The following is a 21,637-nucleotide window of genomic DNA, read 5'->3' as shown; positions in this document are numbered from 1 at the left end:
GTATCGCTGGTATGTTTGAGGGTTTGGCCTCTTCCTATAATGATTCCATGCTTGTGTCTTTTGATCTCTGGCCCTCTTGCAATTTCTGTTGAACCAATCCTGTTTCCTAGGTCTGCATCTCTGTTTTGGTATGAAGGTTTGTGTGTCTTCATTGTATATTTTGCAAAATATGACATACATCTAATTTACTTCCTTACCTAGCAACAGGTCTGTCCAATTATACCAATGAAAAAAATTTTTAAGTTCCCCATAGCATCCTCTCTTGAAATCGAGTTTAACAACCGTTTCAATGTCCCCATTCTCTATTAGATTATATCGCAAAGTGTATTTAATATCCAATAGGACGTGATCACTCTTTCCCAAGGGAGGAAGGTACTGGATATCAAATACCTCCTCTTCTTTCCTAGTGAATATTAGATCCAGTACTGATGGAACATCCCCTTCCCTCATTCTTGTGGCCTGCTTGATGCGTTGATACAAGATGAGGTTTACAAATCTGCCTGGCCAAATGTCCTCTGTTCTTGATTCGTAGGCCTCCCAGTCTATTGCCTTAAAGTTGAAGTCCCCTGGTACCAACAACCGGGATTTATCTTTGTAAACTCTTACCATAATCTCTCTCATGACCATTATGAGGCCCTCTCGTTTGTCATCCAGTTCTTCCTTTGTTCACATGTTGCTTGCTAGTGGGCTGTAGGCATTTAAAATTATCAGCTTATCATCTTGATTTCAGATCTGCAATGCCATTATGTCAATATCTCGAGGGTTTTCAATTATTAACTCTCTTACCTTCAGGTGTTCTTTCACCAGCAGTCGCTCCTCCTCCCTTCCTAGTTTTCCTGTCACGTCTCCAAACTGAGTAGCCCCTTGGGAATACGACTTCATTTAAAATATTTTCTTTGTTTCGTCTCTGTTAATGCGACAATATCTGGGACTTTGAGCTTGATTATATCCTTCAACTCCAATATTTTCTCCAACCCCTTCCCTTTGTTCTTTACACCCCCTTCCTTTAATGATTTTGTTGCTTTGTTTTTATGTACCATTTCACAAGCTTTCCAGTCCCTGATACTTTGTAGAAAAAAGAATCTCTATCTTCTTCATTTCTATCCCCATTTAGTCGTTTCGCTTCAATGAGGTTCATTTTCAGCTTTTCTCTTTCCTCCTTTGAGAGTCCTTGTCTTATTGACCATAGTTTGCCATTTTCGTCACATTGCAATTTTCTGGCATTCTAAAGCACTTCTATCATATACTTCACTCCATTAAACGTCACCCTTAATGGGCGGTTCTTGTCTTTCTCGTATTTTCCTATTCTCCTAAAATCACTGATATGTTAATTTAAATTTAGGCCTTCTCCTAATCCTACTATTTTTTCTATGATTTTCATCTCTTCTGCTGCTCGGTCCACCCTAGACGAAATTTCCTTCTCTACACATCCAAAAACTATTATGGACTTACTTCTATCTGCAGTGCTTTATACTAATTTACTGTTGGTAACCAGTTCTTTCCTAACTGCTTGCCTAAGATCCGCTTCTTGTTTGTAATTTCTGGTTTTGACTTCTAAGCACACTTCCATAATCGTCTCTTTCTCAACTAGCGCATATGTCTCTTTTTATTTCTTCTTTATACTTTTCTAGTTCTTTATCAGCCTCCTCTATTTGAGTTGTCAATGAAGTTTCTTGGTGCATCTCCTTGCCTAACTCCATGTTAGCCCTCGGCTCCCTTTGAGTTGTTCACCATTCGAGTCTATTTTCTTGTTTATTTCTTCAAATTCCCTACTCTTCACTTTCCATGCCTCATTATCCTTTACCAGTTCCTTGATGTGTTCCTCTTGCATCCTTACCTTATCAGTCAAGCTGGTAATTTCCTTACCTTGCTGGAAAATACTTCCTTTTAAATTACAAAACTCAATCTTGAGACCTTCATTTTCTTGTTCTAATTTAATTACCATTTCTTCATATTTCTTTAGCATGTCCTCAATAATCACTAACCTGTCCAGAAAACCACGTTTCATTGCATCTTGTTGTGAGAAACCTGCTAAATATTCCTGTGATGGGGTACTGTCCTCCTCAGTGGTGGCGGCCATCTTTGTTGACATTCTGTTGTTTTGAAAGATCAACTTTTCTACCACAGATTTTTCATTCACTAACACTTATGTCTTATCTCTTAGTTTCTTTTCAAATTCCCTAAACCTTCTTGTATTCTGGAACACCACATGTAGCCCCCACCCTACTCTCAACACTTGGATAATTTGAATTCTCCTGGAGCCTGCAGCATTGACTCCTCAGTGTGATGCTCCACTCCACTCTACTCCACTCCAGGGTTGCCAGATCCAAATTGCTAAAAGTAGCGAGCTGACGGTAAAAAAGTAGCGAATTTGCAAGTAGAGTTGCCCAATTTTTTGTTTTAGTCAAATCGAATCAAATCAAATGTTTATTCAGGTAAAAGTACTGTACATACATACAAGATGAGTTACAAACATAATGTTAGATTTCTAGATAGCGACAGTACATATAGACAGACGATATTCAAATTTAGTAAGTTTATCTTCCTTCTTTGATAGAACAGACTTGATGCTCATCTGCTGATGACTTACCTCCGATATATTTTGTCTGTGTTTTAATGTTTCACTGTGTTTCTTTAAACCACTTCTATGAGCTCTTATCTCAGTTCTACAAACTTTACAATATGCCTTATTTTCATCTTTCACTTCAGCCAACCACTTTCCAAACACTGGATCCTTAAGCCAGGACATCTGAAACGCTTTCTGGTATTTAGACCACTTCCCCATTTTACACTTCTTTATCTTAACACTTAAGCAAATTCTAAAAGTAACAGCGGTAACTTCTTTTCTATATGCAGTAACTTGTGTCGAACTATCCTTCTGGAGGTCAGCCACACTAGCAATGAAAGCACAGATGAAGCTGCCAAGTTCACTGTATGCTAATCCGCTCTAACGACAGTCACTTGATTCTTGGAAACACCTAATATTTACAGTAGGCAACAGTGGGAGGTCACTTAACATAGACAGTACCCGGGATGAAGTATTAATGGCAATTAAGGTTGGGAAATCTACAGCTCCTGGGGAGGATTATCTTGCCTTGCGGTTACTTTTTCTTTGGGAAGTTCCTAGGATCAACATCCCCAGGGGGCCGGTCTCTGACCTGACCTGGTCTATTCAATCAAGCTGTTGAACGCGGCTGTGATTTGTACACATGACATTATAAAAAGCATAAAAATCATCATTGAGTTTCTTAACATTAATAGCCCAACTTGTTTTTAAAGAAGCCCAAAAAGTAGCAAGTAGCGAAATAAAAAATTTGGGAGCGCAGGGCTCTGAAAAGTAGCCCAATTTGCTACTTTTAGCCCAATCTGGCATCCCTGCTCCACTCCTCCACACACTCCAAGTGTGTTGTGTTGTGTGTATTCCTTTTACTTTTGCAAACAGATACCTGTTATCTTATGTTTGAATATATTGTATTTCAACAATAAACAAAAAGATGAATAAACTTACATTGTCTGAGGTTTGAGGATCTTGATCACCTTGTGGCACCCAGTAGCCTTCAATTTGCACAGCCTTTTCACTGGTAGGTGCTGGGATTGGGTCCAACTTATGTTTGAAGTTAAGCTTGCCATTTCCCTTACCCTGTGGATCAATGCTCAAGACATGGAGCTTGATTAAAGCTACCACTGCTGGATAAGATGTCCGATCCAACTGCGTCAAGAACGATAAACAAAAAGCTTCATAAAGTGACCTTGGAAAGCTGGAACAGGGGTTCCTGGCAGCCACAGCAAGGGCTCGACAAAGAGTACGTAGACTAAAGTGAGGCTTGTGACCTGTACCATCTGTGAGCTTTGATTCTGATTCTTCCTTCACTTTTTTGTAAAAGTTCTTAATACCTCTTACTTGCTTGCTTGATGGACCCAACTGAAGAAATAAAACATGGATAGGAAAATTGAAATTAGTTTTTCTGTTTAGAAATCTCCTATATACATAGATTATGAGGTCTAAATTAAACAGCACATTCTATTCTCATAAATTTGTTGCTTCTTCCCAAGTTCTACTGAAAGATATGTAAAATGTCTCTCTTAATATATATGACCGAACCTAACCAACCCTACCTAACCTAACCTATCTTAACCTAACTTAAACTAACATAACTAAATCAATAATTTCTGTTCTTAATATAATATAATAATAATATTTAAAATAAACCAATAGGAAACAATTCCTATTGGTTTATAACACAAGACAGAACAAAATGTGGTATTAATAAGGTATTAATACCTTATTAATAAGGTATTAATAAGGTCAGTTGTATCCTCTGATTTTTGTCTGTAGGGATAACGTTTCTATTAACAATATCTTTCAGGACCCTTTCCTCCGTTTTATGAGCTGTGGAAAAGAAGTTCCTGTAAAATAGTCTAATAGGGGGTATAGGTGTTGTGTTAGTTGTCTCTTCAGAGGTTGCATGGCTTTTCACTTTCCTTTTTTTCACTTTGACTTTGGGGACTGTAAGCTCCAAAAAACCCAGTATATAGGCAAGACAACAACATCTCTTTCTAGGCGTTTAACGATGCATAAGCAACAGGGCTCCATTAAGGAACATATAATCTCTTCCCACAACCAAACCATCGCCAGAGAAATCCTAGTAAACAACACAGAAATCATCGATAGATACAGCGATAGCAGGCGGCTTGACGTTTGCGAGGCACTACACATCAAGAAGTCAACACCAGTAATCAACAGCCAATTATTGCACAATTATATTCTACCCACCTCAAGACTCCGCTCCAATATAGAAGCATCAAGAAATATGGACCAATAGGCTTTCTACAAACACTTCTATTCAATATCCATTGTTTCGTGTTCTGTCTTGTGTTGATGAAATTAATACCCTATTAATACTCTTGTTCTGTCTTGTGTTGATGAAATTAATACCCTATTAATACCACATTTTGTTCTGTCTTGTGTTAATGCCACATCACCCCTTTCACCTCACTCAAATGTAGATATAAAATCGGAGATACGTAAGTTCTATTCAGTTGTGTATTTGTGAACTAAAGTCTTTGAAAATGTAATAAGTTTTACGAAACGCGCCCGTGTCGCGTCAGACTAGAAATAAAAATGAATTTTGGAGGATTGATTTTTGATTTACCTCCAACAGTGAAGCGTAATGTACGAAAGATTGAGAAAATTCGTGTTAGAATTATTAATCTTACTTTTTCGTCATATTTAATAATATATATATATATATATATATATATATATATATATATATATATATATATATATATATATATATATATATATATATACACCTATATATATATATATATATACCTATATATATATATATATATATATATATATATATATATATATATATATATATATATACATATATATATATACATATATATATATATACATATATATATATATATACATATATATATATACATATATATATATACATATATATATATACATATATATATATATACATATATATATATATACATATATATATATACATATATATATATATACATATATATATATATACATATATATATATATACATATATATATATATACATATATATATATACATATATATATATATACATATATATATATATACATATATATATATATACATATATATATATATACATATATATATATATATATATATATATATATATATATATATATATATATATATATATATATATATATATATACCTATATATATATATATATGTCGTACCTAGTAGCCAGAACGCACTTCTCAGCCTACTATGCAAGGCCCGATTTGCCTAATAAGCCAAGTTTTCCTGAATTAATATATTTTCTCTAATTTTTTTCTTATGAAATGATAAAGCTGCCCATTTCATTATGTATGAGGTCAATTTTTTTTTATTGGAGTTAAAATTAACGTAGATATATGACCGAACCTAACCAACCCTACCTAACCTAACCTAACCTATATATATATAGGTAAGGTTAGGTTAGGTAGCCAAAAAAAGCTAGGTTAGGTTAGGTTAGGTAGGTTAGGTAGACGAAAAAACATTAATTCATGAAAACTTGGCTTATTAGGCAAATCGGGCCTTGCATAGTAGGCTGAGAAGTGAGTTCTGGCTACTAGGTACGACATATATATATATATATATATATATATAGGTATATATATATATATATATATGTCGTACCTAATAGCCAGAACTCACTTCTATGCCTACTATTCAAGGCCCGATTTGCCTAATAAGCCAAGTTTTCATGAATTAATTGTTTTTCGACTACCTAACCTAACCTAACTTTTTCGGCTACCTAACCTAACCTAACCTATAAAGATAGGTTAGGTTAGGTTAGGTTGGGTTGGTTAGGTTCGGTCATATATCTACGTTATTTTTAACTCCAATAAAAAAAATTGACCTCATACATAATGAAATGGGTAGCTTTATCATTTCATAAGAAAAAATTAGAGAAAATGTATTTATTCATGAAAACTTGGCTTATTAGGCAAATCGGGCCTTGCATAGTAGGCAGAGAAGTGTGTTCTGGCTACAAGGTACGACACACATATATATATATATATATATATATATATATGTCGTACCTAATAGCCAGAACGCACTTCTCAGCCTACTATTCAAGGCCCGATTTGCCTAATAAGCCAAGTTTTCATGAATTAATGTTTTTTCGTCTACCTAACCTACCTAACCTAACCTAACCTAGCTTTTTTTGGCTACCTAACCTAACCTTACATATAAATATAGGTTAGGTTAGGTTAGGTAGGGTTGGTTAGGTTCGGTCATATATCTACGTTAATTTTACCTCCAATAAAAAAAAATTGACCTCATACATAGAGAAAAGGGTTGCTTTATCATTTCATAAGAAAAAAATTATAGTAAATATATTAATTCAGGAAAACTTGGCTTATTAGGCAAATCGGGCCTTGAATAGTAGGCTGAGAATTGAGTTCTGGCTACTAGGTACGACATATATATATATATATATATATATATATATATATATATATATATATATATATATATATATATATATATATATATATATATATATATATATAATATTTATATATATTTATATATATTTATTTCTCATTACAATTGTACACTACCTATTCCCACTGAACATAGTACAGACAGCTCACAAAGATCCTCCACAGAACCAGCAGCGATAGGAGAAAACCAATCTTGTCAATGCACAAATTAAAAACATAAATGAGAAGCAAATGCTTTTCAAGTCACAGTTACCACCTATCCTGCAAACGCATGCAAAATCAAGCTAGCTTAACTTAAAGAGTTTCGCAAGCACTTGCCAACAAAGATCAGAAAGAAAACAAACATACAAAGACTCAAAAGAAAATACAGGAAAATTTTACCATAAGCCTTTCCTCAAGTGAATAAACCAGAAACTAGAAACAAGTCTCGGTAAGCAGACACCCTGACAAACTGCACTAAGCTTGACCAAACTGCATTGGTCAAGCATGTGCCAATGCCAAATCCAAGGAAATATCCTATAGGGGTCAGTCTCTATTAGTCTATGCAAGTAAGAGTAAACAGAACTACACTCTATTAGTAAAAATTTCTTCAAGCTTATATAGTAGTTGTGGATTACAAATTTATTCCTTACCTTAACTAAGTAGTCATTTATTATAATCATGATATCCTGTTTGCATTGCAATTCTTCCATGAAGAACTCTGTAAATCTGTTCCGCAATCCAGCTGGTAACTCCTTTTTTCCAATATCGGTGGCTGGGTTCATACAGGCAAAAAGACGGAAATCTGGATGTCTGGAGACAGGTTTGTTATCTCCACGTTCTAGCAGTGTTAGGGATCCAGAGTTAGACTCCAGAAGCCCTGATAAACATTCCAAAGTCTCTGCATTTGCCAAGTTTATTTCATCAAGTAGCACCCATTCTCCTATAAAAGAAAAAATAACAATTTGAGATTCATCCACATACTTGTAAACCATGTGTGTTTTAAACAGTTTTAACCATAACAGTTTTATTGACCTTGCATACTGTAAACTGAATCTTTTTCAAATGATAAAACAATACTCAGAATAAAATGTTAAGGCTGGAGAAAGGATAAAATGACCCAGGATATTCTATTCTAGAACATATTTTAGAAAAATGTAAGGCTTTGTGTGTGTGTGTGACACGGCACCGAAATTCATGTGATGTCGGACAAAAGTATTAAAAAACCAGCTTTGAATATAATAAAACACCATTTTCTGGGGCTCCCAGGAGCTATCAGACTGATATGCGATATATTAGTCTGTGGCATCAGTTGATTGGAGTTCAGCCCACCGGGAACCATGAGCCAGAACCTGGCCCCCTCAGAGAGGGAAGGGAGCAATTGCCCCTAGAAAACCCCCCCTTTGGTTGGACGTATTCCTTGTCTGCTATACACCCAGAAAGGTAGGCATAACAAAACAAACCACACTTGGTAAGAAAATTAGCTTAGACCGAACATGAAGGCAGAACTTCCCCAACTCTCATAGAAACAAGCAAACGTCATACACCATGCCACTTGTCCACGCAGCCCTCCCCTCCAAGGGAGGGGAAGAGGGAAGACCCAGACCCTCCGCGCCAGCTACTTACAACTCTAGTTCGGAGGTTCAGCATCTAAAGCAAAACAAAATGGGAGACTGGAGGGAGGGTGCCAGGGAACTTTCGGTGCTCACCAGAAAAATAGCGTTTCATTACATTCAACACTGGTTTTCTGTGGTAGGCGAGGCGGGAGGTGGCTGCCATGTGCTCCTCAACTCGAAGTAGAGACAACTAGCTGGGTTCAGGTCAAAACACCCCAGGTTCAGACACTGAGCAAGCAGTGCCTGAAACCATGGTTGGGCTGGCCACCAGTATAACTCTCCCCTGGTAAGTCTCCAAATGAGCCAGGGACCGAAGCAACAGCTGGAACGGAGGACAAGGTACAGGAAAGCCCACCTTGACCAGTCCTGCCGAAAGGCATCGACCCCGACGGCCTTGCAGTCAGGGTGCCACATATACCGGGCGTTTGTGTCTCAGAGAGGCTGCAGGATCCAAGTAAATTCAGTAGAATTTCTGGTTGCAATTCTTATACCATGTCGTAGCTCAGTCGATTAAGGCAGCGTCTGGGATGCTCTCGGACGCAGGTTCGAATCCTCATCACGGCCCTTGTGGATTTGTACATTTAATACATCACGCTATTGTGATTTCTGTGTGTAATGAAGTAAGGGCGAAGAGGTAGAATGGCCTATTGACATAGATCTAGTGCATGGGGGAATTGTGTAAAATCCTGGTTTGTCTCTCGGAGAGGCTGCAGGATCCAAGTAAATTCAGTAGAATTTCTAGTTCAAATTCTTATATGTCGTAGCTCAGTCGATTAAGGCAGCGTCTGGGATGCTCTCGGATGCAGGTTCGAATCCTCGTCACCGCTCTTGTGGATTTATTCATTTGATACATCACGCTATTGTGATTTCTGTGTGTAGTGTAGTGTGTATAGGACATTGCTCCTTGTGCCTCTTTTGAGGGGGGCCAGGTTCTGGCTCGTGGTCCACGGTAGGCAAGAACTCTAAGCACTTTGACTGATGCAAGAAAGTTATACAGTGGTACCTCCGATTACGAGCGTTCCTGTTTACAAGTTTTTCGGGATATGAGCAGGATTTGCTCAGAAAATTTACATCGGAATACGAGCGTTGCCTCGGATTACAAAGGTGTTGATACGCGTACAGGCCGAACTAGCGTGTGGTGGCACGGAGATCGCCCCTCAGTTTACCAGAGCCTTGCGCCCAGTGACTATCCTACCTGAATTCTTCACAAGGATTTACAGTTTTTTGTTGGATTTTTGGCCATTTGAGCATAAAAGTAGTAGTTATATATCTTGCCATGGGTCCCAAGAAAGCCAGTGGTAAGTTTCAACCTAAGAAAATAGTTGTGAGTAGAGGCAGTAGAGGATGTCTCTTCTTCATTAAGAAAATGTATGAAGTATGGGAGAACTGCAAAGTTTTGTTGAAAAAAAAAAAAAACTACAGACAAGTGTTGCAAAGAAAGGAAAAACAATTTTCAATGTATCATTTCATTGTGTGAAAATCAAGCAGTGAACCACAACCTCCTAGTGGTAGGCAGGCAAAACGTAGCAGTGTGTGCACTCCAGAAAAATCCTTACTGCCTGTTGTTATAATGGAAGGGGACTCCCCTTCCAAACAGTAATACCTCTCCTCCTCCGCCCCCACCCCCCTCCTCACCATCTTCTATACGCCAACAGAGTCATCAGCAAGGGTAAGTAATAACTTGAACATACTTTTGTAGTGTAGATTTTGATGAATTAGGTATAAAACTTAGTTTGAAGTGAGGGTTTTGGGTAGTCAGGAACAGATTAATTAATTTCACCTTAATTCTTATTGAGATATTAACTTCGGTTTACAAAGTTTTTTGATTACGAGCTATCTCCAGGAACAGATTAAACTCTTAAACCGAAGTATAGTACTCCTGTATATCCATTCAGCCTTGATAGCTCTGGGGAGCCAATGGTGTTCCCTCAGAAAAATAATTAAAACTAAATGGGTAGAATACCTGGAGAAAAACGATATAATATCAGACAGACAGTATGGTTTTTGATCTGGAAGATCCTGTGTAACGAATTTACTCAGTTTTTATGATTGAGCCACAGATTTTACAAGAAAGAGATGGTTGGGTTGACTGCATCTATCTGGACCTAAAAAAGGGTTTCGACAGAGTTCCCATTAGAGGTTGTTCTGGAAACTGGAAATATTGGAGGGGTGATAGGTAAACTTCTAACATGGATGAAAAATTTCCTAACCGATAGAAAAATGAGGGCCATAATCAGAGGCAATGTATCGGATTGGAGGAATGTCACAATTGGAGTACTACAGGGTTCTGTTCTTACAGGGTTCTGTTCTTGCACCGGTAATGTTCATTGTCTACATAAATGATCTATCAGATGGCATACAGAATTATATGAACATGTGTGCTGATGATGCTAAGACAATAGAGAAGATAAGAAACCTAGATGATTGTCATGCCCTTCAAGAAGACATGGACAAAGTTAGTATATGGAGCACCACTTGGCAAATGGAATTTAATGTGAATATATGTCAAGTGGAATTGGAGAACATAGACTCCACACAACCTATAAATTATGTGAGAAATCTTTAAAGAATTCTGACAAAGAAAGGGATCTAGGGGTGGTTCTAGATAGAAAACTGTCACCTGAGGACCACATTAAGAATGTTGTGCGAGGAGCCTATGCTACACTTTCTAACTTCAGAATTGCTTTTAAGTACATGGATGGAGAAATACTAAAGACATTGTTCACGACTTTTGTTAGACCAAAGCTGGAATATGCAGCAGTTATATGGTGCCCATATCTTAAGAAGCACATCAATAAACTGGAAAAGGTGCAAAGACATGCCCCTAAGTGGTTCCCAGAACTGAAGGACAAGAGCTACGAGGAGAGGTTAGAGGCATGCAAAAACTAGAAGATAGAAGAAAAAGAGGCGATATGATCACTATGTACAAAATAATAACAGGAATCGATAAAATTGATAAGGAAGAATTCCAGAAATCCGGAACTTCAAGAACAAGAGGTCATAGATTTAAACTAACGAAACAAAGCTGCCGGAGAAATATAAGAAAATTCCCTTTTGCAAACAGTGCTAGACAGCTGGAACAAGTTAGGCGAGAATGTGGTGGAGGCCAAAACTGTCAGTAATTTCAAAGCGTTTTATGACAAAGTGCTGGGAAGACGGGACACCATGAGCGTAGCTCTCATCCTGTAACTACACTTAGGTAATTACACATTAGCCTGGTATAGCTCCGGAAAGCCGAAGGGGCTCACCACAGAAAAGTTTGACTTACTGAATTACTATATACCATACACTACTTATATATTTATATTTAGGTTGGTCCTACCAAAGCACAGTTGAAATTTTGCTATCTGTAAGAATATTCAGAGTAATTCCAATAAAAATTATATACCAGTATTTTTAAAATGATCATAATTTACGTGCAGTTTTAACTTTCTAGTCAGAATGTACATTTCTCTATTCATACTACAATACAGTAGGGTCTTGCTCAAAGGAGTAGTGGTGGACTTCGGGTCCAAAATTGTCGGTATCTATTTGAGAAATGGTTAAAACTTTCATGCGCACTGCATGCGCTCCACAAATTTAGAGGTCATGCCCCCGGCGTGCGGGCGAGCGCACGGTGACACCGAAATGTGTATACTCGTTTCAGTTTTCTCACCTTAATTCTCGTGCTACGTCGTTCGTTTTCGTATCATTGTGTTCGCAATAGAATTCCCTACAGGTGTATGTGCATATAATGTCCAAAAGCCTGGCATGACTCCCCACAGCAAAGCCTAAAGTTACCCATGAACAAGCTCCAATTTGCACACCACGGCCTAATGTGTATACTCGTTCAGTTTGATAACATCAATTTTTGTCTTACGTCTTTCATTTTGGTATTAAATTGTTCGCAGTATAAAGGTGCGTATTTTAAAACTAGTCTCATAATAATAGAGCAATAACTAGCATTTTAACAAATATTTTAAGTTAATACATTTAAGACATAAATGTTCATGTTATATCTTTCATTTTGGTATCAAATTGTTCGCAATCAAAAGGCGTGCATTTTAAAACTAGTCCCATAATATTAGAACAATAAATAGAATTTTAACAAATATTTTAAAATTTGGCCCAAAAACGTATTTATAATCTTTCAAGTATTTTGACATCAAGTTTCATGTTACATCTTCCATTATGGTATCAAATTGTGCACAATTTAAAGGCGCTAATTTTGAAACTATCCCAAAGTCGATCGGATAAAAAATCAATTTTATAAAAATATTTTTTTGTTCAACTCGTTTACGAGTCAAATTCTCGGTCTCAAGAGAAAAATTGCCGACTTGTTTAAGCGCCACGAGAGTGGGAAAATGTTATTAACTTGAGAGAGAGGAACTGAATCCCGATGAAACCACTACCAATTGACATAAAAATAAGCAAACTATCTAGGTTGATTACAAACATGCAAAGACAAAATTGCACATATGGAAAGCATTCACAAAAGGAGACAGATTCAGGATAAATGAAGTGCCAGGAGTTTGTTAGGGATCACCTGGGAAGTGAGGAAAGATCACCAGGAGCCCCTACATACACAACCAGTGCTGCCAACTTCCTCTGAGTATATTACTAGTGCTGCTACCTGGCAATTGATGGCTACCAGATGGATATATGAAATTTGATCATTGAATGTAGCCTAGACTTGGTGGCCTCTGATTTCAAGAATTATGTGAAGGAGGATTTTGAGTATAGATGAATACACCTACTGTCAATTATTCAGGGATAAATTTATAATGCTTCACTGTCTCCCATCCTCCAGATATTTCCTGCCAGTGATATTTAGAAAAGATCCCTACTGCATCTAAGATGAGAAAGTTGCATTGACCCAGCCTAAAGTTCACAACCCTGGGGAAGAGGGTTACTGCCTAAAGGAGGAATTTCAAGTCTCGGAAAAAACCTAATCCCAAAACTATTCTAACTAGCTGGTAGATAAACAGGACAAGTTATCCTGTAGTGCAGTGATAAAAGTAGTCTGTCCACAACTGAAATATCCAGGATTCAATTCCACTTTGTAGAAGCGACATTTGGGTGTGTTCATCTCGCCTGAAGCCTCTGGTCACCTAGTAGGAGATAGATACCCAGGAGTTGGGAAACTGTTCTGGGTTGCATCCTAGTAATGATCAATCATTGGGCTAGGAGAGTCTCGATAAGCCTCCTAATATTGAAAACCATTCAAAACTGGCCAGAGTTTTCTGGACATTTTGAATGATTTATGTTAGCCATTAGGAAGGTTAAGCTAAGATTAAGGTTGCATAAGGACTAGTTTGGTTAGTTGAGATTAAAAGGTCCAGCCAATCTACCATTGTACACCTATGCCCAACAATGAAAAACATGTCACTGAAATACTAACCATCTTGAATAGCCTTGATTAGAATGCCTTCAATGAAGGAGAAGGCAAGGGCACTCTGGGCATGTTGTGCTTGGTCCTTAACTGTTGATATTTTTAGCCTCAATTTTTGCCATTTATTTAAAATGACCGATGAAACATTTTTTTTGCGTTGTTCAACTGATTGAACAGGCTGCCTCAACTTTTCCAGAGCTTTCTCCAACGTATGCTCCATCAGAGAAAATAGGTCAACCCATCTCTGGTTGACATAACACACCATAATGTGCTGGAGAAATTTATTATTTTTAGAAGTGGAGAAAGTAGCGGCAAAGAGATCTTCAAACTCTTGTCGTACAGGGGCAACAATGGTTTTCATCTCTACAGGTTTGAATCCTCCAAGGAGGTCAGTTGAATCACTCTGTTGATTCATGTTAATAACACGTAACTTATTTCTAGTTTGGTGTGCCAGATACTGAACAGTAGATGTCTTTCCTGTGCCTGTCTCTCCAACTATCAACACTGGTTCTTGGTTCATTATTGCAACACCAATTCTTTCCAGCAAGCATGCTGCAGGTCTTGTGAATGAAAAAGTAACATTTTCCTTTTTGCCAAGAGAAAACGTATCAATCACTTTTTTATGAAACCTTACTCTCTGGCCTATTATTAACTTGTTAGGCATCTGTGTCACCTCTGGTTTGTATTGCGTACAATAATATTCAACCTCTGCTTTTGTGCGGTTCATGACTGAACCAATGTGCACTGCAAATGTAAAGCGTGTTGATGGATTTGGTACTGCTGCACAAAAGCAATCAAGAGCTTCCTGAAAAGATACAAAAATACAGTAATTAGTATAGCTGCTTGATACAGGAAATATTTATGGCTTTCTACACATGGTGAAATAATAAAAGAAATTGTTTCTGACTTTTCAGACCAAAACTGCAATTGTGAGGGTTGGAGAACAAAAATGGGTTCAATACCTAACCCTCAAACATACCAAGAATGCAAACAAGCAAGTAACAACTACATGGCAGTGAGAAGACATGCAGAGAAACTTTGAGAAAGGAGTAGTGAATAAATGTAAAACAGAACCAGGCCTTTTCTCTAAATTTATTGAAAAGCAAGCTGCACGTAAAGCATAAAATCCTGACATTGAAAGTGGGGAAGAGATTCACAGAGAATGAAAAGAAATGTGACACAAAATGAACAGTTCCAAAGTGTTTGTGAAAATAGCATTTTCAGAGAACCAGACAGTGCCAATTCCAGACAACATAAGAGTACATAGAGATGTACGTGTACCATCTGCAACAAACAGAGGAAGTGAGAGCATGTTACTCAGGAGTGCACAAGTGTATGTACAAGTGTAAATGTGTACATTCTTTTTACTTTGGTCACCTCAATTCTTATCCTAGGTCTTTCATATTGGTATCATTGTGTTTGCAACAGAATTTCCTACATGAGTATATGCATATAAAGTCCAAAAGCCCAGTGAACCACCCACAGCAAACAAAGTGACAGCACGTTACTCCTGTGCGCACTCAAGAGCAATAAAATGTCTATACTCTTTTCAGCCTTGTTACTTCAATTCTTGTCCTAGGTCTTTCATTTTGGCATCAATGTGTTCGCAATAAAATTCCCTACAAGAGTATATACATATAATGTCCAAACCCACTGGGTGCCCTACCCACAGTCAAACCGAAAGCAGGCTGTGGGTAGGGCGCAGGCTAACTGGGCCTTACCCACAGCAGCATGGCAAAGGCACAACTGGTGAGTGTCCCCCTGAGACAAGGGGACAGAGTAACCTTCAATCTCGCACGAAGTGAGAGGGGACCCAAGGGTCACATCCATCGAACCATGGAGCCCCCGCGGGGTTTCCCAGGACCCTTAGCCTTCTTCCTGCAGGGTACTCCAAGGGAAGCCCAGGCAGGGTACTGCAAACTGGCACCCAAGTCAACCAGACAAACTTCTAAAAGCTGAACCCTTGGGACGTGGGGAAGAGGAGCACAGCGAGGTAAGGACAAACCTACCAAAACAACCAACGACACCACAGCAGGGAGGCAGGAAAACACAGCAATCCACACACCTCACCCTTAACAAAGCAAACATAATCCAAACCAGAGATATGTCACACCAAAGGAAATAACAGTCACCAATAAGAACAAGCGCGCAGGAACTAATTGAAAAACACCCCAGAAAGTGAACGCAAGCACTCAGCAGCCAAATGTAAACACAACCAGCAGTTGAGAGCCCTCCCCAGTCGATGACACATGACATACTGTAAATGTAGTGCTCATATGGTCATTACTCCCAGCGCCTCTGTGAGGAGACCAGGTTTTGGCTCATGGTCCCAAGTAGGCATAGAACTCCCGGGACTGATGACACCATACTAATATGGCATTTGTGAGTTTGGATAGCTTCAGGGAACCGAAGGGGTTACCCCACAGAAAAAATGAATTAAATATAAAAATGTGCAATAATGGGAATAAATATTTGATGAACATTTTCCATATTGAAAAAGCACACACTATTGAGGTGATTTAGTCATATTTAGAGAACTTTGCATTCAAATTTAGTTCCACCCTTTAATAACAGAACATATAACCTACCTGAAATGCTCTATTAGACAATGGAATGTCGGTATCGTCAATATGAGAAGAAACTCTTGAACACCATTTCATCAAGTCACGGGTTGACACCAAACGTCCAGAAACCTTGATGGAAGTCATATCCACAATGTCAACTTGCTTGCAACCATCACTGTCATCACTGTGCTGCCCTGCTGACAACATCAAATATACAGCAACCAGCTTCTCTGATATGGATTCCAGTTTTGGCCATCTGAAATAATTACGAAAAGTATGGTATCAGAAGAGGCAGAAGAGGTGGCGGTGGAGTGGTTGTTGAGGTTTAATTAGTTTTTGGTGCGGGTATATAGGAGAAAGGAGGTAGAGTGGTATAGTTGGGGTATGACGATGGAAGCAAGTGTTTTGCTTTCCTTCACTGTTGATAAAGCTCCATATCAATTTATCTTTGAGCCAAAACAATGTAAGAAAATAAGCATTAAATGAAATGAAATGCCTCTTTCTGGTTGAGCCTCGAAGTCTCCATGAAGCTAGCTGCACTAAAATAGTTCCTCACACACGTATCACATCACCCTCGGGAATCTTTGATTGATGACCTACTGTAGACTAGAGCCAGAACCTGGCCTTCCCCTCCTAAACCCTCACTAAGGAAATATCCAGCAAAAATACTCCTTGGAGTTTCTTGGAGGAAAAAAAAAACAGCGATGAATGTAATGAAATGCCATTTTCTGGGTAGAGCCCCGGTGGTTCTCTGGAGCTAGTGGACTGATATTAGGGCCACCACTTACGGGCTATTCATGCCCGTGCCACCTCTTGGGTGGCTTAATCTCTATCATTCATCGTTCATTCATTGCACAAGTCTCACAGGCAAGGAATAATCTGAAAAATTTGTGGTACCAGAGTTTCTAGTCACAAATATAGAACATACTCATCTTTAGAAAACTTTTGGACTAATTAGGTTTGTTAAAAGCCCACCTGTTCTTAGTGCTAATGCATCCACCAGAGTACTGTAACAGCATTTTACATGAAATATACAGGAGAAATATACATCTAAATATACAATTTATTACAGGAGAAATATACATCTAAAACCTATAATAGTTATGGTTATCATATAGTTCCCTTAGCATTCATTGCATACAAATTTATCTTCTATTAGGCTATGTACAAAATATTTACTGTAACCTTCATTACTTTGTTACTACTTTCATGAAATGATCTATTCTATTAAATACTCAAGAGTTCTGACATTTTTTTTATTATTTTATCCCTTGAATCAGCTAGTGCTCACTACTGATTACCTAACATGCAGGGTAAATAGATCTTGATTCATCTAACGTACAGGGACATGCATACACAAGAACAAAATATCAAGTGCCTACCTGGTAGTAATAAGCTGCAGCAATTCTGAACATGTTAGGGTTTCTAGAGTCACTGTGGTCCATAATTTATCTAGGAGGCCAGCACACCCACTAACCATCTTAGTTCCTCCCAGAGTACGGCGGGTGGCAAACAGCTGAAAGTCTGGATGGGCCCGAATATTTCCATGACCTATGGGAAACAATTATAAAATTTAGAGGCAACAGACAAATTCTCCAAATTAAAAGTCAGCCAGTCTTGTCTCCAATCATAGGCTGCAAGGGCTTCACAAGACACACTTAACAACTCTTACTGTTGTCACTGCATACACAAAATAAAGATGTTACACAGAGGAGGAGGGGAAATTTAACCTTCAGAATCTTTCCAATAATACAGTCCTGAGACTAGGTTGCCTGTTGAGTTATCTATTCAAAGTTGCACTCTCAAACAAAACATGTCCACCATCAACTTCCTGGCAATTTAAAGCCACAGAAGAGATGTACACTAAGATGATACATAAAAAAACCAGCGTTGAATGTAATGAAACGCCATTTTCTGGGTGAGAACCGGGAGTTGCTCGGAGCTTACTAGGCTGATATGCTGATGTCAGACTTTGACATCAGTCATGTGCATGGAGTTCTGTGGGCCTACCGGGGACCACGAGCCAGAACCTGGCCCCCTCAGAGAGGCATGGGGAGCAATAGCCTATAGAAACCCCTGTGTGGTTGGAAGCATTCTATGTCTGCCACCGACCAGGATAGGCACCCAGAAAGGTAAGCATCCCTCCCCCCCAAAAAAAAAACTATTCTGGAGAAATTATTGCTACCAAAAACTCAACAAGTGGATAGAACTCCCCCCAAAGAAACAAACAAACGATCATGACGCCACACGTCACCGCGCCGCTGTTTGGGCAATTTCCCCTTCCCCGGGAGGGGGAAGGGAAAGCCCCAGACCCCTCACATCAGCTATCCAACCGTCAATTCTGAGGCTAGATATCAAAACACAGGAAAAAAAAACACCGACAGAGGTGGGGGGGGGGAAGGGATGCCGGAGAGCCTCCAGGTCTCACCCAGAAAATGCAGTTTCATTACATTCAACGCTGGTTTTCTGGGGGGAGCCCCTTTGGCTCCCCGGAGCTAACTACCCACAGAGGAAAAACTCAGGGACTTACCCGGGAGGCGGTTGTTGCTCACTCCACAACGCAAAGTCGAGACAACTGGCTGCAACCGCCGACCCAAAATGACACAGGCCCAACGAGGCCCCGGGACATGCTCGAGGTAACGAGCAGCCTGTTCTGTTCGACCGCCAAAAGCCCCGTGCCCGAAAGTCAGCCCAGGACATGGTGCCAAGGACGGCAGTAAGAGCGGGGAGCTTACGAACGTCATGGGCACGCGGATAGACCACAGGCTAGCCAGCCTGAAGAACTCTGCGGACGACCTGGGAAACTCGCACCCGAGAACAGTGAAGAAGGGAAACCGAATCAACCTTAAGCGCGAAGAAGAGCCGCCAAAAGAGCCAAAAACGACGAAGAGCCGCCACCAGACACAAATCGTGATGCACCCCTGGCCCAATCAACCAAGCATTAACAACTCAAGGACCCCTCAGGAAAGCAGCAGTCTCATTCTTTGCCAGAAAAGAAGAAATAGGCTGCAGACGAACAAAACCAACACGAAGACAAAGAGCAGAAACCCCTGCGACGGAGGAAAGCATGAAGGTCCCCAACCCGACCCCCAGAGGCCAATGCCAACAGAAAAGGAGTCTTGGAGAACAATCCTGAACCAAAGGGGCCACAACAAACCGAGGAGAAGAAAGAGCACTCCGTCCAATGACCAGGACGGCTCAGACGGTGCAAGAGCAGGCCGGAGGTGAAACAATGCACAAGACAGCTCGCGAAATGGTGCAGAAGAAACACCAGTACCGAAAGCAAGCTGAAGCGGTTCCACCAGCACCACACAATACTAGGTGACAGGATAGGGCAAGATGACAGCCCCAAACCTCCACAAGACAAGACCACGCCAACAAACGCAGCTACTGAAGAAGGGAGAGAAGGAAAAGGAAGGACCGCCAAAAACCCCACACTGCCGCCAAGAAGAAGCATGCAGGTGGGACACCATCAACGAAGCCACCCGACCACCAACAGGACGTGAAAGACTCGAGGCAGAACCGAACCGGCCCCGCCATGTGCCAATCGAACCTAGGAAGAGGCGAAGCCGCAGGAAGATCTCGGGTGCGACAACGGAGCCAGCAGAGCTAGAAACCCAAGCCGGCAAAGGAGGAAATGGAATGTCTGCCGTACAGAAAAACATCCCAACGCCCACGATCCCGCCAGGAGACGACAATCCCAACACGCGATTCTAGAGAAGGGAAACCATGAGGCCGTAAAAATGCCACAGGCCCAGTAAGCCAGGAAACCAGGAACCTAAACCTGGCAATAGGAGAGCCAAAAGGCACAAACAAAACACACAACCATGTGTAGGATAAAATGAGAAAATGGAAAAACACAAGAAAAGACCAGAAGAAAACCCCCAGCACCAACAGCCAGAAACAAGAGCATAGAAGAAAGATGAACGAAGAAGGCAAGTAGTAAAACAGGAATGAAAGGGACACGACAAACAATACATGGAGCGTCTAGCGTCACGTTGCGTCTAGAAATTGACTGATTTCGGGAGACTGTCAAACGCACTTTTAATTACCTGCCTTAAAGCTAAGCTTATAAACCTTTAGTTATAATATTGTAGTTAGTTTTCTAATTCCAAAACCATTATTTACCTATAAAAATTTATCATGGAAATTATTCAAACATATAAAATTCCTTAGATAGATCTAGCATTATTAAATCTACCCCCCCCCCAGAATTTTGTGGAAGTGGAAACATCCAACTAATCATTAAAACTCATACAGTCCACTCATAATTTATTTATACAGTCCTTTTAATTAATCAATAATCATAATAAACTTTGTTGGAAAATTTCCCACAACCATGGACTACTTCATTGTTTATCACTCACTTCCAAAGTACCGAGTGTGTTATACAGTGTAAATAATGTCTGAAACTGTACATATTGTAATTTTAGTGAATTTTTAACAAGTAATATTGCGACTAAACATTTATTGTGGACACATTACCGACACATGCATCACAGTTCCATGGAATATTATGAACATTCTACAGTACACATATTGTAAAAGACACAAATATGCATCATATACGATAAAAAAAAAATGCATTGGAAATGCATAACCCAAATAATTGAAAATATATTTCAGTCAATTCGCGGTGCTTGAATAGCGCGCAACCGCCTCCGGGAGCTTCACGCACGGGCGGCCAGACTGTGACGCCCCCTTCTCCACATCCCCCACAGCCAAAGTAAGTGGAATGTTTTAGATTTTTTTACATGTACGTGTTCAGGGAAGGGAATTTTTCATTTAACAAAGATCAACAAAATTTTTGTAAACACTTGATTTTATGCACACAGGGGGAATGTCACAATAAACTTTGCGCATCACAGAGATTAATCACAACATACCTACCAAGAAGGTAATAAGAAAGAAAAGTTCCACTAACCCAGGCCTCAGATTTTGATTCTGGCCCCCAACAGCAGGCCAAGCACAACTATATTTGATATGACCCAGTAGTTAGGAACCATCTAATTTGAGATAACTTCAGGAAGCCACAGGGGCTCACACAAAAGAGAGACATTTTGCTACACTGATTTTTTA

At 39.3% G+C, this 21,637-nt stretch overlaps 1 protein-coding gene across 1 annotated transcript in view; it reads right to left on the bottom strand.

Moving 5' to 3' along the window:
* Positions 1-21,637, bottom strand: part of LOC123775306 (midasin-like) — a 139,489-nt gene that overhangs the window by 88,834 nt on the left and 29,018 nt on the right. The window contains exons 8-12 of the mRNA XM_069311863.1: positions 17,941-18,109; positions 16,583-16,814; positions 14,004-14,799; positions 7,661-7,950; positions 3,509-3,922 (exon numbers count right to left, since the gene is read on the bottom strand). Coding sequence (XP_069167964.1) covers positions 3,509-3,922; positions 7,661-7,950; positions 14,004-14,799; positions 16,583-16,814; positions 17,941-18,109 — 1,901 coding nt within the window. The remainder of the gene's footprint in view (positions 1-3,508; positions 3,923-7,660; positions 7,951-14,003; positions 14,800-16,582; positions 16,815-17,940; positions 18,110-21,637) is intronic.

Source organism: Procambarus clarkii, chromosome 70 (assembly GCF_040958095.1).
Source record: "Procambarus clarkii isolate CNS0578487 chromosome 70, FALCON_Pclarkii_2.0, whole genome shotgun sequence".
NCBI classification, from domain to species: domain Eukaryota; kingdom Metazoa; phylum Arthropoda; class Malacostraca; order Decapoda; family Cambaridae; genus Procambarus; species Procambarus clarkii.
This window is presented reverse-complemented; position numbering and strand designations above follow the sequence as displayed.